The sequence below is a fragment of the Penicillium alfredii genome (genome assembly GCF_028826965.1).
Source record: "Penicillium alfredii strain IBT 34128 chromosome Unknown utg000004l_segment0_segment0, whole genome shotgun sequence".
NCBI lineage: Eukaryota > Fungi > Ascomycota > Eurotiomycetes > Eurotiales > Aspergillaceae > Penicillium > Penicillium alfredii.
Window position 1 is genome coordinate 4,134,836 of NW_026622701.1, and position 16,196 is coordinate 4,151,031.

General features: G+C 50.2%; 6 protein-coding genes across 6 annotated transcripts; 3 read left to right on the forward strand and 3 right to left on the reverse strand.

The window, feature by feature from the left end:
• Positions 1-678: 678 nt before the first annotated feature.
• Positions 679-2,350, reverse strand: NUU61_003247 (uncharacterized protein; the record flags this gene model as incomplete). The annotated part of the gene is made up of 3 exons (XM_056653829.1): positions 679-1,914; positions 1,986-2,139; positions 2,193-2,350. The coding sequence occupies 3 exons, from the start codon at positions 2,348-2,350 to the stop codon at positions 679-681; spliced, it is 1,548 nt and encodes a 515-aa protein (XP_056514896.1).
• A 2,410-nt stretch (positions 2,351-4,760) lies between these two features.
• Positions 4,761-5,825, forward strand: NUU61_003248 (arylamine N-acetyltransferase family protein; the record flags this gene model as incomplete). Its single annotated transcript, XM_056653830.1, has 1 exon — positions 4,761-5,825. The coding sequence occupies one exon, from the start codon at positions 4,761-4,763 to the stop codon at positions 5,823-5,825; it is 1,065 nt and encodes a 354-aa protein (XP_056514897.1).
• Positions 5,826-7,695: 1,870 nt separating this feature from the next.
• NUU61_003249 (bZIP transcription factor) lies at positions 7,696-9,145 on the forward strand (the record flags this gene model as incomplete). The annotated part of the gene is made up of 3 exons (XM_056653831.1): positions 7,696-7,872; positions 8,093-8,795; positions 8,862-9,145. 3 exons carry the CDS (start codon positions 7,696-7,698, stop codon positions 9,143-9,145), a joined length of 1,164 nt encoding a protein of 387 aa, XP_056514898.1.
• A 726-nt stretch (positions 9,146-9,871) lies between these two features.
• On the reverse strand, positions 9,872-10,121 carry NUU61_003250 (uncharacterized protein; the record flags this gene model as incomplete). Its single annotated transcript, XM_056653832.1, has 2 exons — positions 9,872-9,898; positions 9,945-10,121. The coding sequence occupies 2 exons, from the start codon at positions 10,119-10,121 to the stop codon at positions 9,872-9,874; spliced, it is 204 nt and encodes a 67-aa protein (XP_056514899.1).
• A 346-nt stretch (positions 10,122-10,467) lies between these two features.
• Positions 10,468-11,559, forward strand: stm1 (uncharacterized protein; the record flags this gene model as incomplete). The annotated part of the gene is made up of 3 exons (XM_056653833.1): positions 10,468-10,639; positions 10,706-10,835; positions 10,947-11,559. 3 exons carry the CDS (start codon positions 10,468-10,470, stop codon positions 11,557-11,559), a joined length of 915 nt encoding a protein of 304 aa, XP_056514900.1.
• A 1,050-nt stretch (positions 11,560-12,609) lies between these two features.
• NUU61_003252 (putative glutaminase) lies at positions 12,610-15,288 on the reverse strand (the record flags this gene model as incomplete). Its single annotated transcript, XM_056653834.1, has 5 exons — positions 12,610-13,251; positions 13,308-13,438; positions 13,501-14,506; positions 14,559-14,958; positions 15,020-15,288. The coding sequence occupies 5 exons, from the start codon at positions 15,286-15,288 to the stop codon at positions 12,610-12,612; spliced, it is 2,448 nt and encodes an 815-aa protein (XP_056514901.1).
• Between the last annotated feature and the right edge of the window lie 908 nt (positions 15,289-16,196).

The window sequence follows — 16,196 nt, forward strand, 5'->3', positions numbered from 1 at the left end:
CGATTGAAGATCAGCGAGAGACCCTCATTTCTGTTGGCAGTAACCGGTGATGCAACAGTCTTTTAGAAATACTCTCCGATAATCTTCATTGGAATCAGCATCAATAACCGTTCATGTCTTGCATGTATACCGCGAGTCAATGTGGGTCCAGGACGGGGAATATTTCCTTTGAGAAGAAGAGTAATTTTCCCCGGCCCTGAAATTGGTTCAAAGTGATGTGAGCGATCTCTACGACCATGCGGAGATTCTCCCCGTGGGGCCATTGAGTTGGTCATGGTCAATGTTTCTAAGTAAAAATCGGGTCCCCTTCCCCTACAATGCCCTTCCAAACTAGAAGGGAATCATATTATTTCTCCGGTCCTTTCAAATCGACCAGTAGTGTAATTCGCCTCTTTATCGACACCGACTCCGTGAACTGGGTTAAGTGGTTTCCAACTCTGAAGACGCAAAGCTATGGTTCTACGGTTTTAAATGTTTGGATATATTGAGAGTGTACTGTGGTTAATGAATATCTGAATGGTTCTTAACGGGCATTTAAGTGCACTTAAGTATAGCCATGGTTATACCCCCTCCGAGCCTGAGATACATCGCGCTCTCTTTGATATCTGTGGTTGAGTACAACCCCTTCACGTAGTAAATACAATCTGGCTGCTTCCATTCCTATTCCCGTCTCTGATTTCAAGCCAGCTCCATAGTCGGCGCCTTCCTACTTCTCATCGATTTTCCATAGCCCCTCTCGAATATTCCACGAATCTCCTCGAGCTGCAAACCCGATACCTCAGGATAGAAGAAATAGATCCACACCCAACCAAGACCACATATACCAGCATAGAAACCAAAGGTACCCGATGGGGTCATGGTTTGCATCATTGAGAGAAAGGTGCTAGAAACAATGACATTGCTCACCCAAGTAGAACAAGTCATCCACATCGTCCCCATAGACCGCACCTCGAGCGGGAAGAAATCGGCGCTCATCCAGGCGGTGTTGCCCACTGACACGCCGTAGAAGAGGACAAACCATAGAACAAAGACCAGGATAACGATGGCTTCGGTCGACGTCCCGCCTGTGTGGACTTCCAAGGTTTCTGTATCGACGGGGAGGAAGGCAAATGCTATTGCAACGGCGATTAGACCAGCGCACATACCCCATGAGGTGTAGAGAAGGAGACGACGACGACCGAGACGGTCAACGAGTAGGACATTCAAAAAGGCCATGGCAAGATTTGGCGCGGCAACAATAAGTCCCACGGCCACGGGCTGGTCAAACCCCACCATAGAGAACAACGTAGATGAGTAGTACATCAGAGTGTTAAAGCCCGACATTTGGGACATAACCATCAACCCACAGGCGCTGAACAATGCCCGGAAGTTGGCGGGAACACGGTGCAACTGGACGATCTTATCCCACTTGCTTTCGTTTTCGTTCAGGCGACGCGCCTCGTTGCATGCATCTTGGATCGAACCCAGGATGATCTCGATCTGGTGCTCCGTAGCCTGTCCGTAGATCCTACGGAGTACGGACCTAGCTTCATCCACTCGCCCCTTGTAAACCAGTTGTCGTGGAGACTGAGGGCACCAAGGTAGCAAGCAAGCCAAGATGATTGAGGGGACGCCACCTAGACCAACCATATACCGCCAGCCGTTATCAACAGAGGCAAATGCCGCGCCGATCGCGTACGAGAGAACCTGACCGCCTGTGATAGAAATGTTGTTCAAACCAATTAGTCGACCTCGGACCTGCGCCGGGGCCAGCTCGGCGACATAAAGAGGCACTATCATTGCCGCGGAGCCGACACCCAAACCGACAACAAAGCGGCCTACTGCCATCTGGGCGATAGTGTAGGCCGATGCTTGGAGGGCGGCGCCTATGGTAAACAGGAAGCAGCCGACATAGATAGGGTTCTTGCGGCCAAACTGCAAAATTCCTAATGAGAATGTACCGTTTTTGTCTCCTCTCTCCGCTCGATTATTGAATGTTTTCTTACCTTATCGGCGGTCATACCTGCACAGATGGCACCGAAGAAAGCGCCCGCGGAACAGAGCGACGTGATCAGTTCCTTTTCGCTATGCGTTGGAGCCCGTCCTCCAAGGTCGTTTCCGATATACACCAGGACTGCGGAGATGATGCCAGTGTCATATCTAGACTCTGTCGTGAGTAATTTTATGAAAGGGTCCACTCCAGTATAACATACCCAAACAATAGGCCCGCTATGGAGGCTGTAAAGGCCACCACCCATATAAACCATCCCAATGGAATAGCGTTGATATCTTCCAGCTCTCGATGGTGCTCTTTCTCCGGTGGAGCGATTGTCTCAATATGGTCTGAGGAGGAGCTGGTTGGTTTAGCCATGATGAAGATGTTTTGTGCTATCCCAAAAGAAAGAGACAAAATCTTGGATTCACTAGCCTAGACTGAGATAGACTGGGAAGATGTAGAATATATCGCGACTGCTCCATGTCCCACGGGGGGTAAATATATAGTTTGATATTTGACAGCATCCATTGGCCCAGATAAAGTGGAGTGTCAGATGCGGGGGAAACTAAGCTGGGATGAGTCCCCAGAGTTGGTAGGTGCCATGGTCAAAGGTCTGCCATATTTCCACTTTCGTTAAGCTGCGCCGAGGACTACTCAAAAGGTAACGTCATCAAACGGCTGGGCAGGATTCACACATAGAATTTCCTGGTTTGATATACTCCTACCCTGCAGTCGGATTTAATTACACAGCATGGTTGTTTTCACTGGTGCGTTACTTTCCACTAGGTGTTAAAAATGCCGGCCCCTGATCAATATCACACCTTTCCGGGACAACATGGCCGCCCTATTGCGTAGTTGCTGGTTGTAAATCCCTCAATGTCAATTTCTCATAAATTAAGTTCTCGATTAAATATAAATTATATTGAGGGATTTAAAATAAATTGAACTGACGTGGGTTTGGCATCGCCTCCACTGCAATCATAGCACCCCTTCACGTCACTAAGTTGGCCCCAGTACAGGTACGAGATTGGATAATCGGCTTGAATCACATATCCCACTATTTTCGAAATCTGGAGATGAATTGGAAATTTAAGGCGTCCGGATTGTTGAGACGCGTGGCGGCCAAATGGTACGTGCATAGGGGCCCATCATAAAGAAGTGCTTATGTTTGAATAGTTGTCTGCCCCTATTTAGGATCGTGAATTCTATTATATACCTATTTATGCCTCCCTTCTGGGATATTAAGGCTTTTGTACTTCATTTTTAATTTAGGCGTTTACAACGGTAGTTATCGAGAAAAAATCATCTCCAACTCTTTTGAAAGATTGTGATAGAGTGGAATATAACATTAAGCAATATTATCCAGAGCACAACTCAATACTTAACAAGATATCATAATATCCTAAAGGGCGTAGGATATATCCTTTTGGTTTTGGTAGGTAAACTTATTCTGCCTTTTTTTCTCGCATTTGGAAAATTGATTTCGAGGTCATCAATAGGCAAGGAATCACAGCGGACAATGTCCCAATTGGTCATCGGCCAGGTAGGAATGATCTGTTGTGTTTGTTATGGTGACATTTGGTTGTCCAAGGCTGAGGCTTCCATTCCCAGTCAAGGTGGCATAGCCGTTCCCTAGAGTCAGACCTACACTTTCGTTGTTGGTCCTCCGCCGCTCAACATACATTCTTCATTTCAATCTGCTTTTTTGCTTTTTACCTCTATTAATCATGTCCCAATCGTACAGAAATATCGAAAAGCGAATCCCTGATACCTGCGAAGCTAGTAAACGAAAAAAAAAACAAGACCAAATATCTCTATATTAGCGCGTAAATTCGATATTCTTTATTGCTGACTGTATACTCGCTTCTACGGTCGCGAATCTCGATCTTTTGTCCCTTAACTAATAAATCGTTCAATAATTCATAAGAAAAAGTATATATTCATTAGATTCGATAGCTTAATTCTCTATAAATTCTGTATATAATTGGTATAGTTAAATAGTATGCAAACTAGATTTTAAAGTAAAACGCTGCAGAATATATATTTCCATATATTTTGAAGAACTGGATATATCGCTTCGCTATCGTAAACCTAAACTAATTTAGTATGATATCTACGCTAAATTTAACCTAGAAAAAACCACTTAACCGCGTCGGTAGCTTCCCAAAATAGTATTTTATATATACGAGATACTACTTGTAAATTAGGGACCGTAGCGAGTGAGAGAAGTAGTGGGCAGATCGACGAAAAAGGAAGCAGTAGCCTTCATAGCTATTTAGTAATTCGCTATTATACTCAAAAGAAGCGAGTCCTATATTAAAAAAAAAGGCGAATTAGCTATTAAAGACCCTCTAATCAGACAAAGAAATGTATTATATTATTAACAGAAAGCAGACAGAAATAAAGAATGTGTGTTGAGACGAGAATATATATTGAGCGGTGGAGGACCAGCACCGAAGGTGTAGGTCTGACTATAGGGGACGGCCATAACGCGTATAGAGGGTTAGAAGGGTCACGTGAGGGGTAGCGAAGTCGAATCCTCCCACTTTTCAAGGACCTATTTCACATTTTCTTATATTGATAAATATCGCGCGCAAATATCGATGAAAAGCTGCTTGGTGCCCTTTGAATCACGACTCGCACTCTGCTCGCGGATTTCCGGTCCGGCTACAGAAGCTATTCCGGCAGAAAGACTCCTCCACTCTAAATACTAGTATTTCTTGGGGGATCCTTCTGCTCCGCACGATTCAAGTGTCCTCCATTACTGGCCTGACCTTCAACCATAATGTGGACAAACCCCGCGCCCACTGCCCTTACCCAGCTCCCTTTGGACGAGAACGCCCGTCCACGCTACTCCGATACCGAGTTGGGCGACTACTTTGAGTGCATCCAGCTCCCACAAAGGTATCGGGACTCGATTGTGCTGAAGGACGCTGCTCAGGCTGGAACCAAAGAGCATGGGCTGCCCTTACTGCGGGCCCTAACACGGTACCACGTATGCAATGTTCCTTTCGACAACCTCGTCCTTCACTATTCCGCACACAAGACCGTCACGCTTGATCAAAGGGAGCTCTACACTAAGGTAGTCCGTCGGCGGCTGGGCGGGCGATGTATGGAAAATAACAGCTTTTTCGGGACCGTCCTTCGCTCGCTCGGCTATGAAGTGCGCAACTGCGCAGGCCGCGTGGCGCGGGCAATGAGTCCCTACCCAGACGTCCGGCGTAATCAGAGGGCGACCTATGACGGGTGGAACCATATGCTCAATCTTGTGCTGCTGGACGACGAGTGGTACGTCGTGGATGTAGGGATGGGATCTATTGGCCCCAACCTCCCGTATCCGCTGCGCGACGGATTCCAGACGACCAGCATTGCCCCACGTTTAATACGCGTGCAGCTCCGGCCGATCGCCGAGTCGTATGCGACCAACTCTGCCAACCGGACAGGACCGCCGAAACTGTGGTGCTTCGATGTCTGCCACAATCCAGACGATGACGCCAAGAAGGATTGGGTGCCAGTCTATTGCTTCACAGAGACAGAATTCTTGCCCCAAGACTATGAAGTCATGTCCTGGTTCACGTCGACAAACCCAAGATCCTTCTTCACCAGATACGTCACCTGCACGAAAATGCTCATGGACGAGGATAAGGAGCTGCTTGTGGGCAATGTCACCTTGTTCAAGGACACCGTAACAGAAACCATTGGCACTAATCGCAGGGTCATCAAGGAGTGCAAGACGGAAAACGAGCGTTTGCAGGCTCTAGCTGAAAATTTTCACGTGCATCTGACAGACGAGGAGAAGGAAGGAATTCCAGATGAGAGAAAATTAGCTTCAAAAGATACAGATGTATGAAACATGCGACATAATTACTAGTAATACCGTCTACTGCATTTCGTAGCGTTTCGGTCTAACAATGTTTCTCTCTTGCATACATACACCATATCGTAATTCTCACGGCTTGTCAAGCTAGAAGTTTTGCCCATTTTTATATGCAAAGGATGCGGTTTTGTCCGAAATAGAATTATCTCCGGTTATGATGCCATCTGCTTTGGCCAGACAATAATCGTTCGAATTAATGTCATGAATGGCATAGTCATCTACCCTCAAATGTTCAAGCAGTGTGTACCATGTCGCAACAACATAGTGGAGGCTAATTTAAGCTAGGTGGATAGCCGTCCACTGTAGTTAAACGGCTGGCTGCTACCGCACAAATTCTCACCGAACCAAGATCAAAGCCCTACTGGGTTCGAAGCGTTTATCAGAGAGCCAAGAACTTTTGACGACGACAGTTCTTGGAAGCTCAAAGGGAAAAACGTCTGTTGTGTATCGGCTGACCATGTATACAACTTCACCGACGCGGAAAGGACGTATTGGAGGATATAATTCGGATAGCAAAGGAAGTTGGGGGCAATAGTGGGAGGTAGATATTGAAAAATGATTAAGGTAATGAGATTGGCAGGAATCATGATATCGGTCTATATCACTATTGAGCTAGGGATTGGTAAATCTTTGCCTAATACAATACTGACCTAAGGTTTTGGCGTGTCCCTCCCGATCAATACCCTGCTTGATTCGGGGGTGATCAAGGGCGAGGAATGAGCACTAAATTGGAAAAGGAAATCCGGTCAGTGGGCAGTACCTCCCAAGCTGAGTAGGTGACAACTCGTATCGTCCAGCCCCCCGCATGGATTCGGGCGAGAATCTGCACCGCACAGAGCCTGTTGCAGTCCGGGGTAAAGGACCATTGCATCATGTGCGGTTCCTTCAGCGCATCCGCGTGATTCGCCTCCCGCACGCCCCCAGAGAGTGGGGAAACACAAGTTCACCGAAGGCATTGAAGAGTTTTAGTCCCAGTTTCAGTCCCAAAACGAGTCAAGTCAAATGATGTGTGTCGGTGACCTGAAGCAGCATAGGCGGAAGGGGGGAAGAGTGAAAATCTCTCCATCTCATCCCAGATTTGCCCCCTCTCACTCAGCCCCGGTTCGCCCCGGTATCGGCTATTCGGCCATGTTTCTTGGCCACACACGTTTTGTTCTGTTTTTCTTTTTCTTTTTCTTTTTCTTTTCCGGCCCCTTGAACCAATACCGCTGCTCTTTCTCCGCGGACAATCTCCACGATCTCACTTGCAAAGGGGCCTTTTTCCCCCCACACGCAGGAGCCGCCAGATCCTTCTCGGAAATCGCCAAGGTCCTTTGGAATTTGCCAGTCTGGGGGTACCGGTGGAGTCGAGAAAGAAGGCAACCAGTCAAAGCAACGTGGAGTGTAGCGTGTCGAAGAAAAAAAAAAGAAAAGAAAAAAAGAGAGAGTGTGTGAGGAGGGAGAAAGAAAAAAAAGTCAATAGGCGAGCCCCTCCCATAATTTTTTTACGTGAAAGATTTACTTAGTCAAATGCTTTACCTCACATCTTCTTTTCTTCCCTCCCCTTTATCTGCAATTTCTCTGACTCTTCCTTTCTCATAATTCCCAATTTTCTTTATGTCACGCTCGCTCGACTTCGCACGTCCCCTCTAACCGCGTAGCCGCGCGGTTGCGTTTCTTATTTTATCTTGATTATATTTTTTTATTATTATTTTTGATTTCTCTCTTTTTTTCCGTTCCCAAACCCCGTGGTTCGGGGGGAAAGTTGCTGTGTCTGTGTCGGTCGATGTGCGGAGACTGGCAGGCACAGTGAAGGGGAAGAAAAAAAATCATAAAAGAATAAAAACACATCTCGCGAGATCCAATGGTCTCTATGGTTGAGGCCTCTCCCGATCACAATGAGATGGTCATGGACCCGATGCCCAAGACTGAACCGATCCCCGACGGTTCCATCAGTTCGATGTCGACGCCAGATGCCGAGGCCGAACCGTTGACGCAAGATGCTGCGCAGACTCAGAAACGAAAGGGTGGCCGGAAACCTGTACGTAAATCTTTGATTATTCTTTTGCTGTTCTTTTCTGTGTCTTTTTCTTCCGAATCTGGGGCCCCACATTCTTGCCATCCCCGACTTCACTCTTCACCTCTTCCCCCCGCCTCCGTGTCACATTGCTGGCCTCGTGTCTTTTGCTTTCTTCTTTTCTTCTTTTCTTTTCTTTTCTTTTCTTTCCGTGGTTGAGAACACCCACTCATGATGCCGTTAGATCTACGCAACCTCAGAGGAACGCAAGCAGCGCAACAGACAGGCGCAGGCAGCCTTCCGGGAGCGACGGACCGAGTACATCCGCCAACTAGAGACGACCATCAAACGCAATGAGGATTCGCTGCAGAGCCTGCAGCAGAGCCACCGCAGCGCAGCCGATGAATGTCTGATGCTGCGGTATAAGAACTCGCTGCTGGAACGCATCCTGCTGGAAAAGGGCATCGATGTGCAGGCCGAGCTGCGCTTGAAGACAGGGGCGCCGGGCGCCCCGACCAAGTCCACCCCCATGGCCTCGACCAAACCTGCAGCAGCGGGCGGTGCAGCCGGCTCCCGCTCCGCTCAACGACACCCCACGGGCATCGCCTCCAAGCCCGAGGCCTTCGGCATATCGCAGCGCGATGCCGCATATGGCATGCCCTCGCCTCAGTTCCAGGCCACCCCGTCCTCCCATGTCTCCTCGCCCTCTCACACCAAGTCGCCCGGCTTTGCCTTCCAGGGCGCCATGTCCCCCGAGACCCAAGGCTCCGGCAGCCGCCCGCAGCTTCTGCCGCAGCCTCGCACATTTGGGCAGACGTCACCGCCCGCCATTAGCATGCCGCAGACTGAGCCGGCGGATCCCAAATCCCGTGCCATGGGGCCCAGGGGTGGGCGGGTTGCCGCAGCGTATTACCCGTCGCCTTTCCAGAAGCATTACGACCAACTCGGTATGACCTGGTTACCAACAGTATACAGCAACCTCTGATCCATCATGGCTGACACTTTTACTCCAGAAACCGAATATGATGCTCAAGCAGATCTCGTGGACGAGGACCACGAGGGCTCTGTCAATACCCCCTATGTACCTGGTTTCACACCACAGTCCGTCACTCCAGGCTCTCACTCTCTGTCAGGCTTCAACCCCCCACCGGGCGATGGAGCCTCGGGGGATTTTGGAAACACGAGCCATCTGCTGGGTCAGTATGAGCCGATGCTAGATGCGGATCCTTTTGGATTGAGTGCCAGCATGCATTTCCCGACGCCATTCAACTACGAACAGAACAATTCCCGGCACTAAGAGCACCACAACATCCCTATCCTTCACAAGGAAAAGGGGGAAGTACGGAAATAGCACACAAAAGGAGTGGCAAAGATATTGAGAAAAGGATATGTTAAAAAAAAGAGAATGTTGTCAATGAATCCTCACTCCCCGAAAAGTTCGATTGGAGCATTGCCTGGCGTTGTGTTTGTCGTTTTTTTTTTTTCCCGAGGGATTTTGATACCAGCGAAATTTTTATCTTCTTCGGTATATTTATGTCTTGTGTATGTGAATGGAAGCTGCAGAGTTCTGGCTCTTGCTGTGTATATTCTATTCTGGGCTCGTCTCAAGTTAGCAAAGACATTCACCCACTGTATGCATATATACTTAGGTGGCTTTGGGGGGTGAGAATATCTCCTCGACTCTTGCAGCAGAAAGTAGTACAATGGCCTGGACACTAATGCGGAGGTCGCAAGTCTGTTTCCTGTCTGACGTCAGGTCTTTGATAATTGTCGACGGATGAGTGGTCGCTCTCGTGCAAACATGCATGATGAAGCAATGATGAAGGGCCTGGGTCTTGGAGTCCAGAGTGGTTTCCGCCATAACAAATCCAATGGGATAGCATTGCTACCATACAGATGGACGATTATAAACAACTAGATGAGTATAAGCTCTGAATTAATAAAAAAAAAAAAGGTACAACATAGTAGACCAAAGGCCCGCTCCAGGGCCGGGGACTAGTTATATGGTTGACTAATTACTTAGTCAACAGTGAGGTGTCCTCACGTGACTCTACGCAAACGATTAGCTAAGCTCGCTTAACCGCTACCGCGCTTACCCGATTCGTCCCTGCAGCCACAAACCTCCAATTCCCCCCCCCTTCATCATCACCAATCTCGAAAAGGCCGGATCTGCTAGGGTTCTGCCTTGTGCCCATCTTCTTCTCCCGATCGATCCGTCTGCGAGAGTCGAGTGCCTTCCCACCCCGGAAGGCCTCCACAACACCAGGCGTCATGGTGGACGTCCGGTCCAAGGTACGCTGACATCAGAGCTCTCCTACGACTTCCTGGCGACACGCTGCTGCGTCTCGAGACGAAATTGGGATCTTTTTTCTTCGTTTCGCTTTCTATGTTCTCTGGAGAAGGGATTGTGATTTGCTTGAAATCTTGTGGCTAACCTTGGCTATTTTTATCGGCGATCGACAGAACCTCTATGAGCTTCTTGGTAAATTGGCCCTCCCTTGAAACCTACTCCCACAACCACTGGAGGAAGAACAGCTACACTGTTTCGAATCGAAATGAAAGCTTTTCCCAGGTCAATTGCAATTGTCGGCTAACCTGCTTTTCTGTCTCCACCAGGCAATGATCCAGAACTCGACCCCAACAGACCCCCCCCAGCCCCCCACGAGGGCCGTCGACCGCCCTGTCCCCCGTCATGGCAAGCGTGATGCTCCCAAGGAGCCCATCGACCAGCCCCGTCTCTCGGAGTCCAACGCCCGCCGTGGTGGCCGCGTGACCGGCGGTAACGAGGCTGGTACGTCATTGTGAAATCCGAGGTGCTGTCATTTATGGGGACACTCTGGACCTAACTTCCTGTTAGCTTTCCGTGACCGCAACGCTGGTCGCATCAACAACCGCCAGAAGCCCACTGACGAGGCTGCTCCTCCCTCGCGACGTGGTGAGCGCAGCGGCCGTGGCCGTGGCGACCGCCAGTCTCGCACTGGTCAGACGTAAGCGATTGCCTCCTCCGTGGGCAGAGAAGTCCAAAGAACTTTTGTTGTTCATTGGTTTCTCAGCTGCAAGGCGTGATCTTGAAAGCTAATCCCTTGGCTTGTTTTTAGCGACACCCGCAAGCAAGTCCAGCAGGGCTGGGGTGCCGACAGCGGCGAGAAGACTTGGGATGACGAGCGTCAGGCCGAGAACATCGCCAAGGACGACGAGACCGCCCCCCAGACTCCGGCCGATGAGGAGGCCAAGGAGCTGGTCGACAACTCCAAGTCTTACAGCGACTACCTTGCCGAGCAAGCCCAGAAGGATACTCTGGCTGCCAAGCCCGTCCGTGCCGCCAACGAGGGCTCCAAGGCCGACAAGAAGTGGGCCGAGGCCAAGGAGCTGAAGCGTGGCGAGGGAGAGGACTCCTACATCCAGGCCACCCAGGAGAAGACCAAGCGTGAGAAGCAGCGCAAGGAGAAGAACTTCCTGGACGTCGACCTGCGCTTCGTCGAGCAGCCCCGCAGCGGCCCCTCCAACGGACCCCGTGGTGGCCGTGGCGGCCGTGGCAGTGACCGCCCTCGTGGTGGTGACCGTGGCCGTGCTGGCCCCCGTGGTGGTGCTCCCCGCGGTGGTGGTGCTCCCCGCGATGGTGGTGCTCCCCGTGGCGGCCGCGGCGGCCCCCGTGGCCCCGCCGGCCCGACCGTCGACGAGAAGAACTTCCCCAGCCTCGGCGGCAACTAAGCTCGACCGGTCATTGACGGGGGTGCTGCTTTGTTTCTCAGACCGGGTCTCCCCTTTATTTCACCCCCCTTTCTGTGATGCTGCTGTAGTTTCCCCCCCTTTTTCTTCCCTCTCAACTATGGGAGATGGTGGTTGTCTTGTGTTCTAAACTTTTTTTTCCTCTTTTTTTCGGGTCGGTTCAATCCTCCATGGATATCTTCGCATGATATGTGATGGTGTTTGCCCGGGCTCTTCAAGTTGAGGTTCGGAAGGGAGGGGAAAAAGGGGGTTTCAGAAGACGGTGGGGAGGGAGGGATTCGGTCTCGTGGGACACAAACCAGCCTTGTCTTTTCTTTTTTATCTCTCCCTTGTTTCTTTATATGAGGGACGAAAATGAGTTTCTTACTTTTCCCTCTCTGTTTTTGCGAGTGGGGAGTTCAAACTCTCGTGTGTCTTGTCTGTGTTTGTGTGTCTGCTCTTAACCTTGTGCCTTCGGATGTGGGAGGGGGTTGTGCAAACGTGAATTGGATGAATTCAATGGGCCCATGTAATTTGATTCGATCCAGAAGCCAAAAAATCTAAAACAGGAAACGCAACTACATCTTTCACTGAATTTGGAGGATTCCTAGAGTATATCCCTGCTATATACACTGTATGCGGTTGCTGCTTTGCATTGCGTATGCAGATTTCTATATATCGAGGTAGATATATACATGACAGTCCAAGGTTGTGCCGGCTAGGGTATGAGATGACTAGAACTGAATATGTGAGCTATCTCTTGGAGAAGTATATATACTACTTCCCAAGATTTACTTATATACAGCGAGAGCAATTACCAAGTTGGACATCTAGACCAGAAACTGCATTTGGCATGGTCAACGTGCGTGGATATTCCCTCCAGCCTACAGACCTATATAATACCTAGGTAACAATGTGCTCAACCCAGTCCTATAGGATGAATGAACCAGAGTATGGATGAAAAGACCAGAAAAAGGGAAGTGAGAGCACTGACTGATAGCACACTACCACCAGCAATGGTTCGTTGAACCCCAAAAAGAATGAGCTCTTCCTCTACAGTTCTCCAGCGCCATGGTGGTTGCTCCATGGGCCCTGGAACTCTGCTGCGGCCGTTTCGGCATCCTTCATCCAAAGAGCCATGGTTTCATCATCAATGTCGTCCAGGAAGGACAAGCCCTCCTGGGCACGGCCGCCACAGGCACGGCTCAAAGCCAGGAATGCAAAGTGGCCACCAATGACTGGCCGGGCAAAGAAATTCGGGCCAGGGAAGTTGCCGTCTCCTTCGGTGTTGTGCAGGTCCGTGAAGGGTCGGTCGGTGACGGTCTCGTTGACCCAGCGGGCAACAGACTCGAGGATCTCCGCACGAACAGGGGTAGAGGCAACAGCCATCGAAAAGAACTCCCAGTCGGTCTTGGTGTACAAGTGTCGGCTGTCAAGGGGCACGCCGAACTTCTGGCGCACGTAGTGATACCAGACCGATTGCTTCTGGTAGATGTGACGCGGCACGAAGCCCGGCGCCTTCTCTTGAGACGAGGAGACGTTGGTTCCGTCGAGGTGGAAGCAGAGCTGGGCGTCGGCATACAGGTTGTAGATGGTAGTCCAGGAGCCGTACCAGTCGTAGGCGAGTTTGGCATGCGTGCCGTCGCGGGACATGCCAAACTCCTCCCACTTGGCGATGTAGGTGTCGGCGATTTCCTGCACTTTATCAGTTTTGCTGCTTGGGTAGCAATTGAAGGGTTTATTTTCCGTACCTTGAAGTAAGACGCGTCAGCCTCTTCCCCGGCCACCTCAGCGAGCTTGCTCATGGCCTTGATCCCCACAATTCCTTTGAGGGCCAGGTTGGTCTGCAGTGCCAACCAACCGGCAAAGTCGTCGGTAGACACTGTGTGAAGAATGTCAGTATTTGATTGTCGTGGAAACGAAGACAATGATATAGGAACTTACGTTGGTTGGCCGGCTCCAGTGAGAATTCCACCAGGTACCCAGTCCATTGCTTCCACAGACGGTAGCTGCGCTGCACCCATTTCTTGGCCAATTGCTGTCCATCCAAGCCACCACCCCATTTGCCGTCTTGGTGGGCAATCCCAGAGAGAGCTTGAAGATGGTTAAGGTGGAATATTTGAGAAGACGTGCTCGAGATAGCTGGAGGAGCCGAGCCGTGCGAAGACCAAATGGACGAGGCTGCCCCTGAGTTCTCGTAGCGAAGAGAGTTCACAATGGCCAGGCCCATGATGAGGATATTGCCACACTCCTCGACCGGCATGTATTCGTCTTTTCCATCAGAGTGACCGGTGGCATTGGGGAAGTGCGTACCCAAGTCGTGCATAGCGTAGGTGTTCGGATACTGCCCGCTAAGCATGTGCTCGATCAGCGGCTCCAGCAGGTATGCCAACCACCGCGGATTAGTGTATAGGAAGAATGGAAATGCGGGGAAGATGACATCAATGGTTTGGAAGTTGCCGTTTGAAGAGATTTCTTTCAAGAACAAGATGGGGTTCTCGGGGGTACCGGAGAACGTGGTGGCTCCCATCACTTGTCGCGCAGAGAGGGCCACAATGTCAACATAGTCATCAGCTCCTGACAGATACGCATCCTGGGCCACTTGCTGCGAATAGTTGGACGCAAGAAGACCGGCCGCCGCAAGATCATTGTAGTGGAACGTCAACAGCTCCTCGGTTGTCGGGAACCAGGACTCCCAAAGGGGCCGCATCAAAGTGAGACCGCGAGCAGCAGCATACTGAACGACGGGAACCTGGACGAGAGCAACCGTAAAGGTCACACTATCCGCAGTATAGTTGGAGGCCTGTCCGAGTTTGAAGGACTTGGAAAAAGCAAAGACGGGCCAATCACGGATGGGCCGGAATGCATCATCGTTTTTGTTATGAAGCGCTCCAGAGCCTGCAAAACCTCGTCTCACCTTTTCCGCATCACCGGACTCGTAGCGAACATCCTATTATTCGAAGTTAGAATCAACACATCCAAACCCAAATGAGGAAGCTTACCGCAGGTCCAGTGAAGTGAAGGGTGCCCCATTCGGCACGGTCGCGGATCTCTGACAGCAGGAGTTCAGACTCCTTGCGAATTTGCCATCTTTGGAGACTGGGCTTTTTGTCCTCGACATTCAGCGTGTCCCGCTGCCAGTTGATGGGGCTTCCGGGGTCCCCGCTAAGCCAGCGGCCGTCGAGGTCCATGTACACGTTCACGTCAACATCGCCCTGGACATCGATTGTGACATACGAGGCCGGAATCGACTGCCGCAGAGTCGAGGTCGGGGTGATGGGGGAAAGAAATGAAATAGTAATATCCAGAGGGGTCGAGGCCCCCGAGTCGATGCGATAAGTCAAGTTGGTGGTAGAGGAGTCATAATTGTGTCCGAGGTATTCGGGGAATTGCAGTTCATATCTATATTCTTTTGTGAGCAATTTATTTCTTGGTGTTCAAAAAGCTAGGAGATGGTTCATACCCTCCGTCGGAGGCCAGGGAATCATGAGGCTTGCCCAGCAGGGGATACACGGAACCCTGACTGGGGACGTGGGCCATCAATGACAGTCCGACTTCCTCTCCGGTGTAAAACATAGGCCATTTGGACCAGGGCGCCTCGCGCGCATCGCCCAGCCAAGTGCTGAGATAGGGGTTCCGCACGATCAACGGCAGAACGGGGGGAGTGAGCGACGAGGCCGTGCTGACCGCTGCCTGGCAGACGGCCGCGGCCACGGCGAGAGACAGACGCATCTCGAGAAGGAGTGACGCGAGAGATACAGTATATCAATGTGGGCGGGTTCGCGGTGTAACGAGAGAGTCCAGGGATGAGCAGAACCCAAGTTTCCCCGGAACGCGAGCCAAAATGCGGGGGAAGGTCTGACCGAGCGAAGGCCAACCCGGGATTGTGGCTGGCCTTGGGAAGGAGGTACTGAGCGAGGTGGTTATCGATTTAGATATACTTCCACATATATCTTTAGGGACAGTGAAGTATTTCGGTCTGGGATTTCCGCGATCTTTCAGCTTCTTTTTCAGCTCGTCGGTGCTGGCGATGATGTCATGTGGAGACAGCACTGATCGGGGCCAATTTCTAGAAAGCGAACCAAACGAGAGACCTTAGATTTGATCATTTAGCTTATTTTAATCTTTAATGGAAAGCCAAATATACAGTGGCTTTTCGCTTATGGATTCCGACATTCAGCGATCCAGTTTTCACTCGGATATGCTCAGATCGGGATTGGTCTTCCGTCTCTACGGCATGTAAACTCTATTTTTATCGAGGATAAAGATGACCATACAAAGTGGCTTCCAGAATAGCGGAGTAAATAGATAGGCTCATGCCTAAATACAGTCGAAGCAGGTTGCATATTTGGTGGCCATGGTCTGCCATAGAGGGGAGGTAAATATGAAATGCATTTTCTCACTTCAACTTACCCTTCTAACCGAGCACAGAAGTCATGTCGACTCGAGTATTCTTGCCTCTTATTGATGTCTCTAAGCCACTCAATCCAAAAGCCGCTAGAGAATTCCGAACTTTCTTATTTCGCTATGGTACCTTTTGGTTGGCTTGGCCTCAGATAAGTTGGTTCCACTGCGATAATATGTTTTCACGGGTGGGCATCAAGTCTCGCTATAGCTATCTAATAGTCTATCTAATAGTC